At 42.2% G+C, this 19,170-nt stretch overlaps 1 protein-coding gene across 3 annotated transcripts in view; it reads right to left on the bottom strand.

Annotated features, from left to right (window-relative positions):
- Positions 1 to 992: 992 nt before the first annotated feature.
- The window catches only part of LOC121534575 (potassium channel subfamily T member 2-like), a 68,832-nt gene continuing 50,654 nt past the window's right edge, over positions 993 to 19,170 (bottom strand). For 2 of the 3 annotated variants that reach the window (XM_041841151.1, XM_041841150.1), the window contains 7 exons: positions 13,917 to 14,028; positions 11,520 to 11,621; positions 10,975 to 11,058; positions 10,396 to 10,524; positions 5,330 to 5,648; positions 2,659 to 2,749; positions 993 to 1,701 (listed from right to left, as the gene is read on the bottom strand). In XM_041841151.1, the coding sequence (XP_041697085.1) occupies positions 1,587 to 1,701; positions 2,659 to 2,749; positions 5,330 to 5,648; positions 10,396 to 10,524; positions 10,975 to 11,058; positions 11,520 to 11,621; positions 13,917 to 14,028 (952 nt within the window). In that variant the 3' untranslated portion in view covers positions 993 to 1,586. Of the gene's footprint in view, positions 1,702 to 2,658; positions 2,750 to 5,329; positions 5,649 to 10,374; positions 10,525 to 10,974; positions 11,059 to 11,519; positions 11,622 to 13,916; positions 14,029 to 19,170 lie in introns of all 3 variants that reach the window. The other variant, XM_041841152.1, reaches the window with a different exon arrangement.

Raw genomic sequence — 19,170 nt, forward strand, 5'->3', positions numbered from 1 at the left:
CACGGCTCTCGACCTTTGCCTCTCCCGAGTCTGTACGGGAGTTGCAGCGATGAGACAAGACTGTAACTACCAATTGAATATAACGAAATTGGGGAGAAAAAGGGGTAAAAAAAATCAAAAATCAAAAATACCCTTTATAGCGCGGTGCATTATACAGCCGACAATGCGCCTTTTAAAGGCATTTTCCCCGCAATTCACATTTCCACCATCGTACCATCGCATTCATGGTAAACGCTGCGCATGTTGACTCAACTGTAATTTCCTTTAAAAGTCTGTTAGTGCGCCGTGCTATAACGTGCCTTGCATTGAATCCCAGTCTAAATAAACTTAAAAGCTAATGAAGAAAATAGTTCCCCACAAGTTCAGAAATCTATTTGCATTCAAAGTGTGCAGAGTAAACATTCCATCATTTATGACAGTCATTATGAATGACAACAAACATTTAACAGATGAGTATAGTACAATGCATGATTCAAATGAATAAATAAACTGTAAATATGATATCAGGTATAGAGAGCAATAGTTATAGAGCAATGTGGTGTCTTTTTGTAGGCACTAACTCTGCCATGGCTGGTTGGGCAAAGCCTATGGGGAAATTAACAGGGTTTTTGACTGATATTATCTCATAGAACACAATTTATAAGATCTCCTAAGCCTGTGTTAACCTCAGACTTCATTTTCTGCGTTTATCCCAAAACCCCATTCTTTCCCCATTAATTTCCGCCATAGCAATGGTTGAACAAGCCAGAGGTTACTCATTTCCGTTTTTTAGGACTACAAGCCGGCGAGCTCTATACTGTAAACTATGAGGACAGATGTTTGCATAAACATGCAAACAAATACCACCATTTACATTTGAGTCATTTAGCCGACGCTCTTATCCAGAGCGAGTTACAGTTAGTGCATTCATCTTAAGATAGCTAGGTGGGAAAATCACATATCTCAGTCATAGTAAGTACATTTTTTTCTCAATAATGTAGCTATCAGCAAAGTCAGTGCTATTGTGAATGTTAAAAAAATGGGGGTGGTGAGGGGGGGGTGCTGTGGGATTATACTAAAATACTATTTGACAGGTAGGGTTTCAGTCATATTTGGAAGATGGGCAGGGACTCTGCTGTCCTAGAAGAGCTTTGACCATGGAGTGTCTTTAAAATCATTGAGTTCGCAAACTGAGTTTATCCTCTGGAAAGGCCACATTTTGAAAGAGAGCAATACAGTTTAAGACGTACGTGTATCTGTGTTAATTGAAAAGTAGATAAAGTATGGGGATGATACAGTCCAAGATTATATTGATTGCACCACCACATGCTTTGCGCAATGCAATGTGAATTGTAGCACATAACATAATTATGGCATTAAAGGGATAGTTCACTTTGTTGAAGTTTTAGCTTTTTTTTCGACGTACCTAAGGTGTTGTCATTTCATCCTCACCGTTTTACATTTGTTGGTTATTTAGCTAGTTTTATTTTTTGTTTTGTTTTATTTAACGTCCAGAATCTCCTGGCAAGGATGTAGCAGTGCAAAAAATGATTGATCCCTTTAACACACCAATACTACTGTAAAGGCAGGTTGTGTGTAGGTATGGATCAGAAAGAAGTCTCTATCTTGGTGTGCTCCCCAAGACATGTGCTGCTTCCCAGACTCTCCCTGCTGTCACCAGCCTTAGGGACGTACCCCAGGGGATCTGAACGGATAATATACCTGTAAAATAGGATGGAGAACATTTCAAATATACATTCCTCTCACTCTGAGTGGTTTGATATTTTCAAACATTTGTTTATACACAAAATAATACGGATATGGGAGTAATATCGAGTAGGAGACATTTTATGATCTATTAAAGCTCTGACACACCAGTTGGATTGTCAAACGTTTGCCTGCCGACAGTTCTTAGCACCTCTGAACAGAGTGTCGGCAGTCAAACTCTTTTGTGTTCACACTGCAAAGACCTTGGAAGTCATCAGCCACTCAGCCTTGTTAAAATATTCTAAACCAGAAGGTGGCAGTAGCGTTGTTTAGCTATGCATATCCGTGCGTATTGCTTATTGTCTAGATACCAAGCTACCTGTGCTAATGTTGCTATTTTGTAGAAAGCCCTTATTGATACTAACCAGATGGCCACAGCTAGATAACTACCTAGCAAGATGACGAATAAACAATTTAATTCACTCTCCATAATCCCATACTGCCAGTGCCAGCCCATAGCCAAATGTTTAGCTAGCTAACGTTAACATATTCGCTAGCTAGCACAACATTGCAACAGGACACTACATTAACTCAGCATCTAACACCGGCAGCTGTTTCATGGAAAGTAGCTTATCCATTGTGATTGAATTATAATGTCAATACTAGCTACAGTGGTTAGCTAGCTTGGAGGAAGTATTTAGTGTTGTGCTACCATCCCATAGCCTACATTGCATACGAAGTGTGACTGGCTCATCCTTGGATGTACGGAGAAAATGCCCTTTTTAGGTTTGTTGCTACCGGATCGGCACGCAGCAGGTACCACTTTTGTTATAGCAAGAGAAGGAACGGCCTTCTACTGTGATAAGTACCTATCGGCAGTGAGATTCTCTGTGTTTCATGCTTTAGTCTGCACATCATCAACTGTTTGGGTGTGTCTTTAACCCATACTTAACTACTTATTGCCATACTTACACTATGTCATTCAGTTCCAGTTTGGTGTCAGGAGGTGGGTTGATCAACACATATGTGTGGGAGTGAGTGCTCTGGATTTTGCTCATGTCATCTAGAATAGGAAAAAACAGCAATCATAGGTCCTAGTGGAAACATACTTGCGAACTCTTGAAAAAGTTTAAATTAAACAAAATCAGCATCAGCCAATTAGAATCGTCAATGTAGTTGAACATGATAGAATGCTACATGTTAGCTTTTCCCATGAACTAGCCTGACACACTTAGCCCTATGCTAATACGACCAGCTGGTAGCCTAGTCAACAAAGGTAAACCTTGAATTTTGAAGTTTTAAATATCCCTCTGTTGGCCAAGTTGACCTATTGTAAGACATGCCATTGTTTGGTGGATATACAGTCTAAGATCTTTGATTGACTGATGTGGAATTTGTTACAGGAAATAATCGTGGCCAGCTGACATTGTGTTAGCATAGGGCTAAGTGTGCCAGGTAATTTTGTTATACACTGAACAAAAATATAAAACGCAACATGCAACACTTTCAAAGAATTTACTGAGCTACCGTTAATATAAGGAAATCAGTCAATTGAAAAAAAAAAATACATCTATGGATTTCACATGACTGGGAATACAGATATGCATCTGTTGGTCACAGATACCTTAAAAAATAAGTAGGGGCGTGGATCAGAAAACCAGTCAGTATCTGGTGTGACCACCATTTGCCTCATGCAGCTCGACAATGGGCCTCAGGATCTCATCACGGTATCTCTGTGCATTCAAATTGCCATCGATAAAATGCAATTGTGTTTGTTGTCCGTATCTTATGCCTGCCCATACCTTAACCCCACCGCCACCATGGGGCACTCTGTTCACAACGTTGACATAAGCAATACGCTCGCCAACACGACGCCATACACGCTGTCTGCCATCTGCCCGGTACAGTTGAAACCGGGATTCATCTGTGAAGAGAACACTTCTCCAGCCTGCCAGTGGCCATCGAAAGTGTGCATTTGCCCACTGAAGTCGGTTACGAAACCAAACTGCAGTCAAGTCAAGACCCTGGTGAGAATGACGAGCATGCAGATGAGCTTCCCTGAGATGGTTTCTGACAGTTTTTGCTGAAATTCTTCGGTTGTGCAAACCCACAGTTTCATCAGCTGTCCAGGTGGCTGGTCTCAGACAATCCCGCAGGTGAAGAAGGCAGATGTGAAGGTCCTGGGCTGGCGTGGTTACAGATGGTCTGCGGTTGTGAGGCCAGTTTGACGAACTGCCAAATTCTCTAAAACAACGTTGAAGGCAACTTGTGGTAGAGAAATGAACATTAAATTATCTGGCAGCAGCTTTAGTGGACATTCCTGCAGTCAGCATGCCAATTGCACGCTCCCTCAAAACTTGAGACATCTATGGCATTGTGTTGTGTGACAAAACTGCACATTTTAGAGTGGCCTTTTTTTGTCCCTAGCACAAGTGGCACCTGTGTAACGATCATGCTGTTTAATCAGTTTATTGATATGCCACACCTGTCAGGCGGATGAATTATTTTGGCAAAGGAGAAATGCTCACTAACAGGGATGTAAACAAATTTGTGCACAACATTTGAGAGAAATAAGCTTTTTGTGCGCATGGAACATTTCTGGTATCTTTTATTTCAGCTCATGAAACATGGGACCAGCACTTTACATGTTGCATTTATATTTTTGTTCTGTGTATTTCGCGTTTTTATGTGCAATTATTGGGAGACCATTCAGCCTGAAGAACACCACGGGACATTACTCGGGCTGGTTCAGAGCAGGGACTGGCGACTGAGGAGCTGCAGGGAGGTGACTTGACTCAGCGAGGATTTGCGAAGCAGTGGAAAGATTTGCAAGTCGGAACCAGGCTACTTGCAAGTCGTCGCAACCAACGTGCTTTGGACAGTGGTGGACGCTGGCTGACTAGTTCTGCGAGCTATTCCCAAGGAGAGCAACCACTGCCATCTGGAGGACTATTTAATTATTTTGACCATGTGATATTTACTACAATTCAGCTTTTAGTTGTGAATGTGTAAAATGTTTAATGTTCTGAAGAGGACCACAATGGAAATATTTAAAACTTTTTTGTGTTATGCTCAACACATTTTTTGTTTGCATTTTTGGCTGCATTGTGTTTTTAAATTGTCAAATAAAATCAATCAATCTCATGGGAAAAGCTAAAATGTAGCGTTTTATTACATTCAACTACGTCGTCGATTCTAATTGGCTGATGCGGATTTTGAGTTCACAAGTACGGACCCCCAGTGATTTAGGCTACGGCCAGCCAGAGATTTTACAGATTGACGGATGATGGACAATGGAGATGGACGGATGATGGACAATGGAGTTGATTGTTCTTTAAAACCTCACAATGTCTGCCTTTCTGCAAATGCAACTTGTCCGAAAATAGCTAACTAGAGTTGAACTTTTCACAGACAAAAACGGACAATGAGACATATAAATACGTATTCAATTATATGCATTCATCATTGTCCGTTTGTTGACTGACAATCATCTCTGTCGTCCATCCATCCATCCACCCATCCATCCATTAATCAACAAAGCCTGAGTCTCATGTTTCAAACACATAACAAGTTTTGCTTTCTATTCCAGGAAACTCAACTAGCAATCCCCAAAAGACCTCCCTCCCCATGTGTGGTCTCTCACCGTAAGCCGTGGCACAGAGTCCCAGGCTCTTCATCCGGTTGTTGACCAGCTCAGCCAGCTCCTGTCTCTCAGAGCGTCTGGCCCTCAGACCCAGGCCCTCCTGGCCCCCCTTCTGAGCCCCCCTCTGGTTCCCCCGTGTGCCTCTCCGGCTCAGCTTTCGCACCCACTGCATGCTCTTCCTCCTCAGCAGGGGGGCCTTCCCGTCCAATGGGTCGCTGGAGGTGGAGCTGCGGTGGAGCCCTCTGGTCACAGGGGGAAGCTCTATGTCGGTCTGCTCCTTGGCGTCGTCAAAGTCCTCCACACATACCGAGAGCTGTGACTGAGTACAATCAAAACACAAAGCCATATACAGTGGGGAAAAAAAGTATTTAGTCAGCCACCAATTGTGCAAGTTCTCCCACTTAAAAAGATGAGAGAGGCCAGTAATTTTCATCATAGGTACACGTCAACTATGACAGACAAAATGAGGAAAAAAAATCCAGAAAATCACATTGTAGGATTTTTTATGAATTTATTTGCAAATTATGGTGGAAAATAAGTATTTGGTCAATAACAAAAGTTTCTCAATACTTTGTTATATACCCTTTGTTGGCAATGACACAGGTCAAACGTTTTCTGTAAGTCTTCACAAGGTTTTCACACACTGTTGCTGGTATTTTGGCCCATTCCTCCATGCAGATCTCCTCTAGAGCAGTGATGTTTTGGGGCTGTCGCTGGGCAACACGGACTTTCAACTCCCTCCAAAGATTTTCTATGGGTTGAGATCTGGAGACTGGCTAGGCCACTCCAGGACCTTGAAATGCTTCTTACGAAGCCACTCCTTCGTTGCCCAGATGGTGTGTTTGGGATAATTGTCATGCTGAAAGACCCAGCCACGTTTCATCTTCAATGCCCTTGCTGATGGAAGGAGGTTTTCACTCAAAATCTCACGATACATGGCCCCATTCATTCTTTCCTTTACACGGATCAGTCGTCCTGGTCCCTTTGCAGAAAAACAGCCCCAAAGCATGATGTTTCCACCCCCATGCTTCACAGTAGGTATGGTGTTCTTTGGATGCAACTCAGCATTCTTTGTCTTCCAAACACGACGAGTTGAGTTTTTACCAAAAAGTTCTATTTTGGTTTCATCTGACCATATGACATTCTCCCAATCCTCTTCTGGATCATCCAAATGCACTCTAGCAAACTTCAGACGGGCCTGGACATGTACTGGCTTAAGCAGGGGGACATGTCTTGCTCTGCAGGATTTGAGTCCCTGGCGGCGTAGTGTGTTACTGATGGTAGGCTTTGTTACTTTGGTCCCAGCTCTCTGCAGGTCATTCACTAGGTCCCCCCGTGTGGTTCTGGGATTTTTGCTCACCGTTCTTGTGATCATTTTGACCCCACGGGGTGAGATCTTGCGTGGAGCCCCAGATCGAGGGAGATTATCAGTGGTCTTGTATGTCTTCCATTTCCTAATAATTGCTCCCACAGTTGATTTCTTCAAACCAAGCTGCTTACCTATTGCAGATTCAGTCTTCCCAGCCTGGTGCAGGTCTACAATTTTGTTTCTGGTGTCCTTTGACAGCTCTTTGGTCTTGGCCATAGTGGAGTTTGGAGTGTGTGTTTGAGGTTGTGGACAGGTGTCATTTATACTGATAACAAGTTCAAACAGGTGTCATTAATACAGGTATCGAGTGGAGGACAGAGGAGCCTCTTAAAGAAAAAGTTACAGGTCTGTGAGAGCCAGAAATCTTGCTTGTTTGTAGGTGACCAAATACTTATTTTCCACCATAATTTGCAAATAAATTCATTAAAAATACTACAATGTGATTTTCTGGAATTTTTTTCCGCAATTTGTCTGTCATAGTTGACGTGTACCTATGATGAAAATTACAGGCCTCTCTCATATTTTTAAGTGGGAGAACTTGCACAATTGGTGGCTGACTAAATACTTTTTTTCCCCACTGTAAATGAATGAAGTCCATGGTATGTCTATGGTGAAACAGGGTCAAATGAAATGACCAGAACAAAGCGAAGTAAAACATATACAGAAAAATGGAGTTAAATTGATGCCCAAAAAGTTTCACAAATGATCAAGAGCGAGGCCAGACAATTTATAAGTGGGTTTGACGATGATTTCTTACTGATATTACCACTAGTAGCAAATCTCACCACGTTTGTCAAGCACAATTTAACCAAGACATATTACAGGGGAGGAAATCCAACTTCATCTGCACTAAAATGAGATTTAGGGCTCTATTTTCGGCTGACGCTAAGGCGGTGCAAGAGTCAAATGCACATCAGTTTGCAATTTCGTCATGTAAGAACTGGCACGCTAGCATTTTCCACCCCTTATACCAGGTTAGCCAATTTACCTGTGTAACATCAGCTCACTTGCGCTGAGGTGGGAGGGGTGGTAATATTTGAGGCGTGTCCTTAAAATCAAGCGCAAAAAGGACAATTTCATGCAGTGCTAAAGGAAAATGTTAAGACCCACTAAAAGCAGGTCTTAACTGTAACACAGTTAGTAATGGCATGGATTTCTAGAGCGAAAACGCAGCCTATCCAGCCGGGATGCACAGTGCCCATGGAACGAGAGATTATTATTGGTTTCCCCCCATAAAAACCAAGAATAGCCTACCCTCCCCTTAATCAAGGCTGGTTTAGCAGCTTCACATATCCTGGCCATGCATTAGCCAAGTAGCCTGAGAGTGCCTTGAAATAAATAAAGGTTTTTGCTTTTTTGTTGTTGTTGCTTTTTCATGATTCATAATTCACATACTTAATTTTGCTTGGCCAAGTAGGCTATTCAGGCGCTCTCCTCCAAATTATTCAGTCCTCCTATAATACCATAACAATGGCAGATTTTTTTAGAATGTGCCTCGCCCATAGGCAATGATACAATTGACAGGAGCCTAGTACTTTGTATAGATGCCAGACATAATTGACAGATGAGTCAAAAGTACAGTAGAACTTTTTGGATGACATGGGTCCCATTATGCCTGGCGAAAACCAAACACTGCATTCCACGGTAAGACCCTTATACCAACGGTCAAGCATGGTGGTGGTAGTGTGATGGTTTGGGTATGCTTTGTCTTCACGCAAAACATTCGCACATCTATACAAAATACTAGGCTTCTGTCAATTGTATCATTGCCTATGGGCGAGGCACATTCTAAAAAATTAATTGGGGATGCTTTGCTGCCTCAGGACCTGGACGACTTGCCTTAATAGAAGGAACCATGAATTCTGGTCTGTATCAGACAATTCTACAGGAGAATGTCAGGCCATCTGTCTGTGAGCTGAAGCTGATGCGCAGCTGGGTCATGCAGCAAGACAATGAGCCAACACACACAATCAAGTCTACATGAAAATGGCTAAAAAGCAACACATTTGTAGATTTGGAATGGCCTAGTTAAAGTCCAGACCTAATCCCAATTGAGATGTTGAGACAGGACTTGAAGTGAGCAGTTCATGCTTGAAAACCCACAAATGCCGCTGAGTTAAATAGTTCTGTATGGAAGAGTGGTCCAAAATTCCTCCACAGCGAGGTCAGACTGATCAACAACTACAGGAAGCGTTTGGTTGAAGTCATTGCAGCTAAAGGTGACTCAACCAGTTATTGAGTGTAAGGGGGCAATTACTTTTTCACACAGGGGCATTGGGTGTTGCATAACTTTGTTTATGAAATAAATGAAATAAGTATGTAATTGTTGTGCTATTTGTTCACTCAGGTTCACGTTATCTAATATTAGGTTTTGGTTAAAGATCTGAACATTCAGTATCAAAAATATTCAAAAGTAGAGAAAATTAGAAAGGGGGCAAATACTTTTTCACAGCACTGTATGGGCAGCGTCTCAATCCACCCCATCCGCCTATGGCGGCCTTCCACATCTGCGGTGGAAGGTGGCCGAGCTACAGCGATGTTTGTCAGAACATGAGACATCCCGAAAATCGGTCTTCTCATGAAAACGGTTTGGCCTACAAACCAGTATGACCACTCTATGGAAGGATGAGACTCTCACAAACACGATGGTATTCACAGCTTTGCTCTACAACCAACACAAATGTCACGGACTAGTTTTTTAAAAAATGAATGGAAGTATGGAGGTCGTTTTGTGCCTACCAAAAAAAAGGGGTTCAATTCGTGTTAAAAAAACTAATATTTCCTGAGCTTTCTTATATCTCCTAGATATAGGACAGACACTTCTAAGCTTTTTTCCTTATTACTTATTCTTTTTTGCAATTTATGAATGTGTTATTCAATGCGTTTCTTTGGGATTTGGTAATAAAGGTCAAATTCAATATTTTATCAAATACATTTATTTTTATTATTTTTTTATACGTAAAGAGGAACTAAAATAAAAAATCCAATACCTAAATGATCCATGGAATGACCATCTTAAAACAATTCAATATGTCAGCTTATAATTGCCCCCTTGCTTATGTTTGTTTAACCCTCCCGTTGTCCTAGGGTCAAAATGACCCGCCACTGTGTTGAACCAACTTTATTTAATTTTTATATTTTGGGGATCATTTGTGAGAAGGAGGCAGTGAGACTTTAAAGAAAGTATCACTGCCTCCTTCTCACAAATGATCCAAAAAATATAAAAATTTAATAAAGTTGGTTCAACACAGTGGCGGGTCATTTTGACCCTAGGACAACGGGAGGGTTAAATAGAACCCTCAATCTGGCTAAATGAATATCGATTGGTTTTCCAAAATCATGGAATCTCATAAATGGGGCTGAACTTACCTGGGAGTATGGCTCGCGCTGCATATGGGCGAATAAAAAAGGAAATAGGAATGATTTCAATGACTCTTACTGTGTTGTAATGTGCTTAAATAATCATGAAAGCATGCAGACTAAACATGTATACGTAAACGTAACAAACGAGGAAAGAACACACACACACACACACACACAAACACACACACAAAGCACGACTTCAAATGAACCACAATGACACAATAATCAATGCCGCTATAATATGTAATTAACACAAACTTTCAACCTAAACTGGCATTTTACAGCCAAACAAATTATGTAACACTATTAGAACAGCCTTGGGTCTAGAGGTCACCTCGGAGGAACCAGACATCTGGGATTCGGTCCTGTAGATGCCGATGGGAATGTCACCGACAGTGGAACACAGTTTCTGATAGAGCCTTCCATACGTCTGGATCCACAGGTCATCCTCTGAGATCTGCATCTAAAAAGGTAAGGAGGAGGTCATTTCTAATTCCATTTCTCTATACAGGAAAAACACATTCCTTGCAGCAGCACCATATTTGATCTAGATTCTAGAAACACTGTGCATTACACTATAACCATGAGAAGTACACCGAATGGAGTCACTTACCTGTCAATATAAGGATTTGGACAGACAAGGGAAGCCTGCACTAGGCAGTTTGCTGAGTATATTCTCGGATCTTAGCTGCTGTGCTGTCACACATAGGACTACTGTACTGTACAACGGCTGCATCTTAATAGTCTACAGAGGCCTCCTTGTCTTCCTTCCTTTCATCTGACATAAGGAGAGGAAGCCACATTATACTATTGGGATGAACCAAGAGAATCCTTGCCTTATTGCCTATCATCTGGAATGAGAAGGAAGCCACTTTTGACTATTGTGGTGCACCCCGAACAGAGAGTAACTCACAGAGCAGAGGAAGCCAGAGCCCGGGGTGGTGTCCAGGCCCAGCAGCAGCCTGGTGATGGAGATAATATAGTCTTTGACAAATGACTGGGATGGCAGACCAGGACAAACAGAAGAAAAGGTAAGGAAATTATGTCAAATAGTGTTTTTGTGCACAGTCATTTCATAAAAAGGGACATTTCTGATCATACAGAAATACAGAAATCAACACAATCCAATTAAACTAGCATTATATCCTATAGACACTGGGATACATATGAACACATTCTATATTCCATTAAGGGTTTTAACAGTAAATATCTGGTGGGTATTTGTTTTTGGAATAAATAACTATAATCGCTCCAGTACATGCCCTTTAGCAAAACCAGTCTGTGCCACAGAGATAACCTTGTTTTAATTAGCCTCTGTAGGCTAATTAAAGAGATTAGCCTCTGTATACAGTACCATAAAACCTCTAATTAGGTAGCTACATCAACAGTGAGTATACATCCAATAGCATTCCTATGCTCTCTGCTTCAGCACAGTACAGGTGGGTCCTGCCTGGTTACCTGGTAGAGGAGAGTGTCCAGCATGCCAACACTGAAGACCCTCCCGGCAGCAAATGGCAGGCGGAACATGAAAGCCAGGTTGGAGCCTTTCTCCCGCTCTTTCTAATAAGTAATAAGTAATATTAATACATATTTGTAGAGCGCTTTAATACATGCAGGAATCACAAAGCTCTTTCTGCTCCCATAGACATACTGTATACCAGTCAGGGACACCAACACACTAATGTTAGGATCACAGGATGTATAAATCTGAAGCATCCATTTAGAACTTCTTCTCACCACCAAATATGGTGATGAGAGGAAGTCCAGTGGTGGGAAGTGGGAGAAGATGGCGCTAGATGAAACTAGGCTGACATTTTCTCATCGATGAAACATTCGATCTCAATACAGTTTTCTGTTACCAAAACTAGAATATGTTATGAACAGAGTGCACTAAGCTTTGTAGACTTTACCAATTGAAAATGTTGGTGACATTCCCAGAAAGACAATAACCCTAAGCACACATCAAAATAAAAAAATGAATGGTTATTGACCACAAAATCTACATTTTGCAATGACAATCTCAGTCTCCGAACTTGAACCCCTTTGAAAACCTGTGGTTTGAATTGAAGTGGAGTCCATAAGCGCAGATCGAAGGCAATCAAGGATAAGGAAAGATTATGTATGGAGGAATGGTCTAAAATCCCTCCCAATGTGTTTTCCAATCTAATAAAATATTTTTGAAAAAGGCTCAGTGCTGTTATCCTTGCAAGGGGTGGGTGCTGGAGTATTGAAAACGGGTGACAATAATTTTGACGCCTATCTTTTTGAGAATGTTTTTTTTTTATTACTTGTTAAACAAAATCTCTCTGAGCAATTGTATTAGTATAAAATAATATAATTTCCAAAAAAAATGTGAATACAATATAGCTCAGTATTTGTATTATTTATTTTATACTGTATTTTTGCTCATCTATATCAAGGGTGCCAATCATTTTGGAGGTGGCTGTATCTTGGGTGAATTACCAGTATCCTTGACAGCATTCCCCAAACCTCTTCTTGAGTAGCCCAGCCACTTATTTGGTATATTGCAGTACAGCATACCTGATTCAACTGGTCACCTAAGCATCAAGTCCTTCAGGTGTAATAACTGGAATAGAAATGAGAATGGCTGGGGGTACTCAAGAAGAGGTAAAGATATTTGAGAGAGAGAGAGACAGTTGGTGGTCGATAGTTGTATGAGGGGAACGGCAAACTGCAACAGGAACAATATGGAAGGGATGCATGCACAAAACATACTACCCCTGAAAGTTTTACATGCCACGTGTGTCTATGAATGTGAATGATAATTTCTCATAGAAAAGGGCCGACAACTGATGTTGTTTGAGATGGAGGTGGAAATGTTATATGCTTGTACTGTATGTAGGCTACTGTCCAATCTTTGCATAATTATGTATAACCATCTGTTCCTTTGCTTTGAAGACTACTCAACGTCAGTATCCTTTGCTGCTGTAAACAAGACATTGGTGTAAACGTTGCATTTATAGAGCTACAGACATCTACACACAATAGTTTGAAGAAATAATTAGTAAAAAGACTTGTGGCAATCCAATGCGTGATATAGAGCAGCACATTGAACAGTTGACAACAAGCTTCTAATTTACGCTTGGCAGCATGAATGCGATCTCCGTCAACGTCCGGGACATTCTGTGTTCAAAATAACTGGGAACTGGAAACTTGGAAATCTCTGACTTCCGACTTCAGTGCGCTCGAGACAACCAGGAACTCTAAGAAAAAAAATTAGCTCCGACTGGGAAAAATAGTCTTGAACGGTCATCCAACTCCAAATTCCAACTCTGGTCTCTTTCTAGCGCTCCGACTTTCCGACCTGAAGATAAATATGCCATTTAGATCACTGACGTCATGATTTGATCGTCTGAAGGTAACCAAGTACAGCGCTGTAAAAATTGCAAAAAGTGCATAGGGGGTAAAATGTACAAAATAATAATGTTACCAAACATGGGTCTAAAAAAATAGTTTCCCCCCGAGTTTTCATATATCGCTCAGAAATAGGACAGACACTTCAAAAACCTTGTTCCTTATGATACATTTTTTTACTGTCTGTTTTGCCATTTATTAATGTGTTATTCAATGCGTTTCTATGGACTATAGCAGTAAAGGCCAAATTCAATGTTTCATCAAATATTTAATAAAAAAATTGTATACCTACAGGGGTTCTAAAATCAAATGTCTAAATTGTACAATTTATGACCATCTTAAAACAATTCCATATGTTAGCATAGTATATATTGCAATCTAAGGGCTTAGACCTATAGGGGTTTTAAAATGCGCTTTGTCCGCTGTCCAGTGTGTTGCTCTATATCCCGGCCTTGACGTACAGCTCACTGATGATTTTACCTTCTCCAGTTTAGAGAGAGCCAGAGAGTACCAGTCCTTAGCTCTGAACTGCATAAACCTCATGTTGGCCGGGTGGGTTAGCTCTGTGATGATACTGAGGCTGGGGAACAACCTGGGTGAGAAGTAACACAATATAGGTGGGATTAACTGGACTAAATAAAACAGAAAAACAACGACTGAACACAGTGTCAACCTCGCAAACAAATGTGACACCCAAAATACATTTACTTAACTGAATGACTAGATCAAATGAATAACTCTGAATGAATTAATAGCCTAGCTAATATAAACAGACATGATAAAACGTGGGCAACACAAGAAAAAACAGCATTGCTATCTACTTACACCATTCCAGTGTTTTCACCATTTAGTGAACAGCTACCTACAGTGCATTTGGAAAGTATTCAGACCCCTTGACCTTTTCCACATTTTGTTACGTTACGGCCTTATTCTAAAATGGATTAAATTGTCCCCCCCCCCCCTCATCAATCTACACACAATACCCCATAATGACAAAGCAAAAACAGCTTTTTCTGAATTTTAGCAAATGTATTACAAATAAAAAACATCACAATTACATAAGTATTCAGACCCTTTACTCAGTACTTTGTTGAAGCACCTTTGGCAGCAATTACAGCCTTAAGTCTTCTTGGGTATGATGCTACTAGCTTGGCACACCTGTATTTGGGGAGTTTCTCCCATTGTTCTCTGCAGATCCTCTCAAGCTCTGTCAGGTTGGATGGGGAGCGTCGCTGCACAGCTATTTTCAGGTCTCTCCAGAGATGTTCGATCGGGTTCAAGTCCGGGCTCTGGCTGGGCCACTCAAGGACATTCAGAGACTTGTCCCGAAGCCACTCCTAAATTGTCTTGGCTGTGTGCTTAGGGTCGTTGTCCTGTTGGAAAGTGAACCTTCACCCCAGTTTGAGGTCCTGAGCGCTCTGGAGCAGGTTTTCATCAAGGATCTTTCTGTATTTTACTCCGTTCATCTTTCCCTCGATCCTGACTAGTCTCCCAGTCCCTGCCACTGAAAAACATCCCCACAGCATGATGCTGCCACCACCATGCTTCACTGTAGGGATGGTGCAGGTTTCCTCCAGATGTGATGCTTGGCATTCAGGCCAAAAAGTTCAATCTTGGTTTCATCAGACTAGAGAATCTTCTTTCACATGGTCCGAGAGTCCTTTAGGTGCCTTTTGGCAAACTCCAAGAGGGCTGTCATGTGCCTTTTACAAAAGAGAGGCCCTTCTCCCCCGATTCCTCAGTTTGGCCGGGTGGCCAGCTCTAGGAAGAGTCTTGGTGGTTCCAAACTTCTTCCATTTAAGAATGATGGAGGCTACTGTGTTCTTGGGGACCTTCAATGCTGCAGAAATGTTTTGGTACCCTGCCCCAGATCTGTGCCTTGACACAATCCTGTCTCTGCGCTCTACGGACAATTCCTTCGACCTCATGGCTTGGTCTTTGCTCTGACATGCACTGCCAACTGTGGGACCTTATATAGACAGGTGTGTGCCTTTCCAAATCATGTCCAATCAATTGAATTTACCACAGGTGGACTCCAATCAAGTTGTAGATGATCAATGGAAACAGGATGCACCTGAGCTCAATTTCGAGTCACATAGCAAAGGGTCTGAATACTTACGTAAATAAGGTATTTTTTGGTTTTGATTAACTGTCTGACAACATGAAACATGAGATGAGAACTACAATAAATCAGAAAACAAATGGATTCGCTGATGCAGTGTAGTAAGGTTGCCAAGGAAACTAGCTCTGCAGTGTGTACCATTTCCTGTCTTTCAACTACATGGTTTAAAAAATAATCCCTAATCAAAATTAATCTTCAAACCCACCTCTAAAATGTTAAACTGTGTTTAAAGGTTTATTAAAAGATTAGCCTGTATATGACACTTTTGATATCATAGAAATGCCTGCATAAGACCCCTTGGGCTCCCGAGTGGCGCAGCGTTCTAAGGTACTGCATCTCAGTGCTTGAGGCGTTACTACAGACCCCCTGGTTCGATTCTAGGCTGTATCACAACCGGCCGTGATTGTGAGTCCCATAGGCCGGCGTACAATTGGCCCAGTGTCGTCCGGGTTTGGCCGGTGTAGGCCGTCATTGAAAATAAGAATTTGTTCTTAACTGACTTGCCTAGTTAAATAAAAGGTAAAATAAAAAAATTATAAAATAAAATAACTGAACATGTGGTCCAGTATATTGGACTATAAAATAGTTTGACCAAAGGTTAAAAACATAACAGTGAATGGTTCTATTTCAAATACTTGTTTCGATGTCTCACAATAGGGATTCGCTGATAGGCGGATCACTACAGGAAGAACCAATCACACAGCGTCTGTCGGAGACAGACAGGTTGAGTGGCAAATGAGGTGAGGCCCTCCCTCCTTATAAGGCACCACTCGCCCCACCCTCTGGTTATTCTCACTCTCATCATTACGCTTTCTGAAGCTATCCTCAGCACGACTTGATCCCGGTCTGCCTGCTTAATTGTTCTCAGGCCAACCGTGAGGTTAACGCTACAAACGTAGGACCTCAGCTCCTGTCAATAGTGTTATGTACTGACCAAAAGGAATGTTTTTGCTTCAAATAGAGTTAGTTTTCTACTTCTCAGTAGCTAGCGTCACATGGCTAGCTATCTAGACCTGGTTAGCCCACGCTGCAAAGCATAAGCTAACTTGTCTAGCTCGCTGGAAAGCAAGCTAACCACACTAGCACAGACGGTAGTATCTCCCTTCTCTCATTTAGTTTAACTTACGTTCACTCGTTTGTGTCAACTAGACCAACCGGTTTTAGCCTCACGGTTCTAAGGTCATAGGAGAACACCACGGTTCCCTTCGGCTAGCACTGTGCTAGCTACAGCACACCTTAGCCACACAAGATAGTTGCTAGCTAGCTAACGCCTTACTAGCCTCGTGGTTATAGCGTTAATACTGTGCTCACCCTAGCTAGCCATTAGCCGCAAGGCTTTTAACAAGCTATCTTACGCCTATTCAAAGCCTCTGTATTAGCAAGCCCTGTTCTATACAATGGCCACTGCCATCGGAAAATCGGTCTTCTCACAAAATCGTCTGTAGCGACCGAACGACCTACAAACTATTATCTCTATGGATGAGACTCTCACGAACACGTATATTTAGGTTGTTTTAGACAGGGCTTAGACTGTTTAGTGCCACAAATAAGGGGCTAAATACATGTAAAAAAAAAATATATATATATATATATATATATTCCTGATCTTATATCTTTCAGATATAGGCCAGACACTTCAGAACAAACTTCCTTTAGATTTTTTTGGGGGACTATCTGTTGTTCCATGTAGCCTGAGTGGCGCAGTGGTCTAAGGCACTGCATCGCAGTGCTAGCTGTGCCACTAGAGATCCTGGTTCGAATCCAGGCTCTGTCGTAGCCGGCCGCGACCGGGAGACCCATGGGGCAGCGCACAATTGGCCCAGGGTAGGGGAGGGAATGGCCGGCAGGGATGTAGCTCAGTTGGTAGAGCATGGCATTTGCAACGCCAGGGTTGTGGGTTCGATTCCCACGGGGGGTATAAAAAAATAATGTATGCACTCACTAACTAAGTTGCTCTGGATAAGAGTGTCTGCTAAATGACGTAAAATGTAGTGAATCTGTTATTCAATGTGTTTGTATGGGCTAATAGCAGTAAGGACAAAAATAACTTTTCATCAAATAAATGTTTTACTATATTGTTTTGATACTTCAAGGGGTCTTAAAATTCAAAATCAAATAGCAAAATGATCCTTTGTATGACCTTCTTAAAACAATTCCATATAGGCCATTCCTCCCCCACTGAGCTAGAGGACTCCTGATACCTCCATGAGTGATAAGTATAATTTTTGTCTTTATCTGTTTGTCTGTCTAGTACTGTCTTTTTGCTAGCTAGGGCCATCTACTTTAAGTGCTGCCTGTCTTCCCAGCAGCCTACTTGGTGTGTGAACTGCTGACTGCTCATAACTTGCAGATTGTTGACACATCAACCAGGATTAAGGGACAATTTGTGACTTGTTTTGGTAATCAGTGGCTGTATTGGAGGGGGAGTGGTTTTACCTCTCCTAGGCAATCAGCAATTAGTACAGGGAGGTGTGCTCGTCACCTCTGCTAGGCAATTAGCAATTAGTGTTAGTACAGTCTCCCCTGGTTTCTCAGCGGTGGCCGCGTCAGTGGCGGTCTCGTCGGCAGAACTAAGACGGTTATGCCGAGTTGTTCTGCGGAGTTGTTCGAGGAAGGAAAGAGAGGAAGGCTCCACACCACTCACTAGTTATTTTCTGATGATCTCATTTGCTCCTTTGTAGCTTTGGCTACTATGCTTGTGTTTTCTCTAGCTGTTCGCTCCTCTCCCTGTAGGCTTTACAGACACTTCCCACCCCTTGGCTGCAACCCTTCTAATTTAGTGTATCCTGCACGCACAACCCATGTGTGGAATTCCTGGTATCTGGCAGCGTTTGGAACTGCCGATCTGCAGTCAAGAACGCAGAGTTCATCTCAGCCTATGCTGCTCTTCAGTCCCTTTACTTTTTGGCCCTGACGGAGACATGGATCACCCCAGAGAACACTGTTACTCCAGCTGCTCTCTCTTCATCTGACTACGTTTTCTCTCATAGTCCAAGAGCATCTGGTCGTCCCAGTGGTGGTACAGGGCTACTCACTTCTCCTAACTGGAGATGTTTCTATTTTTCTCTCTCTCACCTGTCCATTTCCTCATTTGAATTCAATGCTGTCACTGTCACTTGTCCACTCAAGCTTAACATTGTTGTCATCTATCTCCCACCAGGTGCCCTTGGAGAGTACCTCAATGAGCTTGACACCTTGATAAGCTCATTTCTTGACGATGGCTCACCACTCTTCGTACTTGGCAACTTCAACCTCTCGACGTATGCCTTCGATTCATTTCTTTTCAACTCTCTCTATCCCCTCCTTGCCTCTTTTGACCTCACCCTTTCCCAATCCCCTCCAACTCACAAGGCAGGCAATACGCTTGACCTCATCTTTACTAGAGGCTGTTCGCCCACCCATCTCACTGCAACCCCCCTCCAGGTCTCTGATCACTACTTTGTTTCCTTTTCCTCCAACCCTAGCCACTCAGCTCCAACCCAGATGATCATGCACCGTCACAATCTTCGCTCCCCTTCGCTCCCCTTCTATCCTATCATCTCTCCCTTCTGCTAAATCCTTCTCCCTCCTGTCTCCTGATTCTGCCTCTTCGACCCTACTTTCCTCCCTTTC

This window comes from Coregonus clupeaformis, chromosome 21 (assembly GCF_020615455.1).
Source record: "Coregonus clupeaformis isolate EN_2021a chromosome 21, ASM2061545v1, whole genome shotgun sequence".
NCBI lineage: Eukaryota > Metazoa > Chordata > Actinopteri > Salmoniformes > Salmonidae > Coregonus > Coregonus clupeaformis.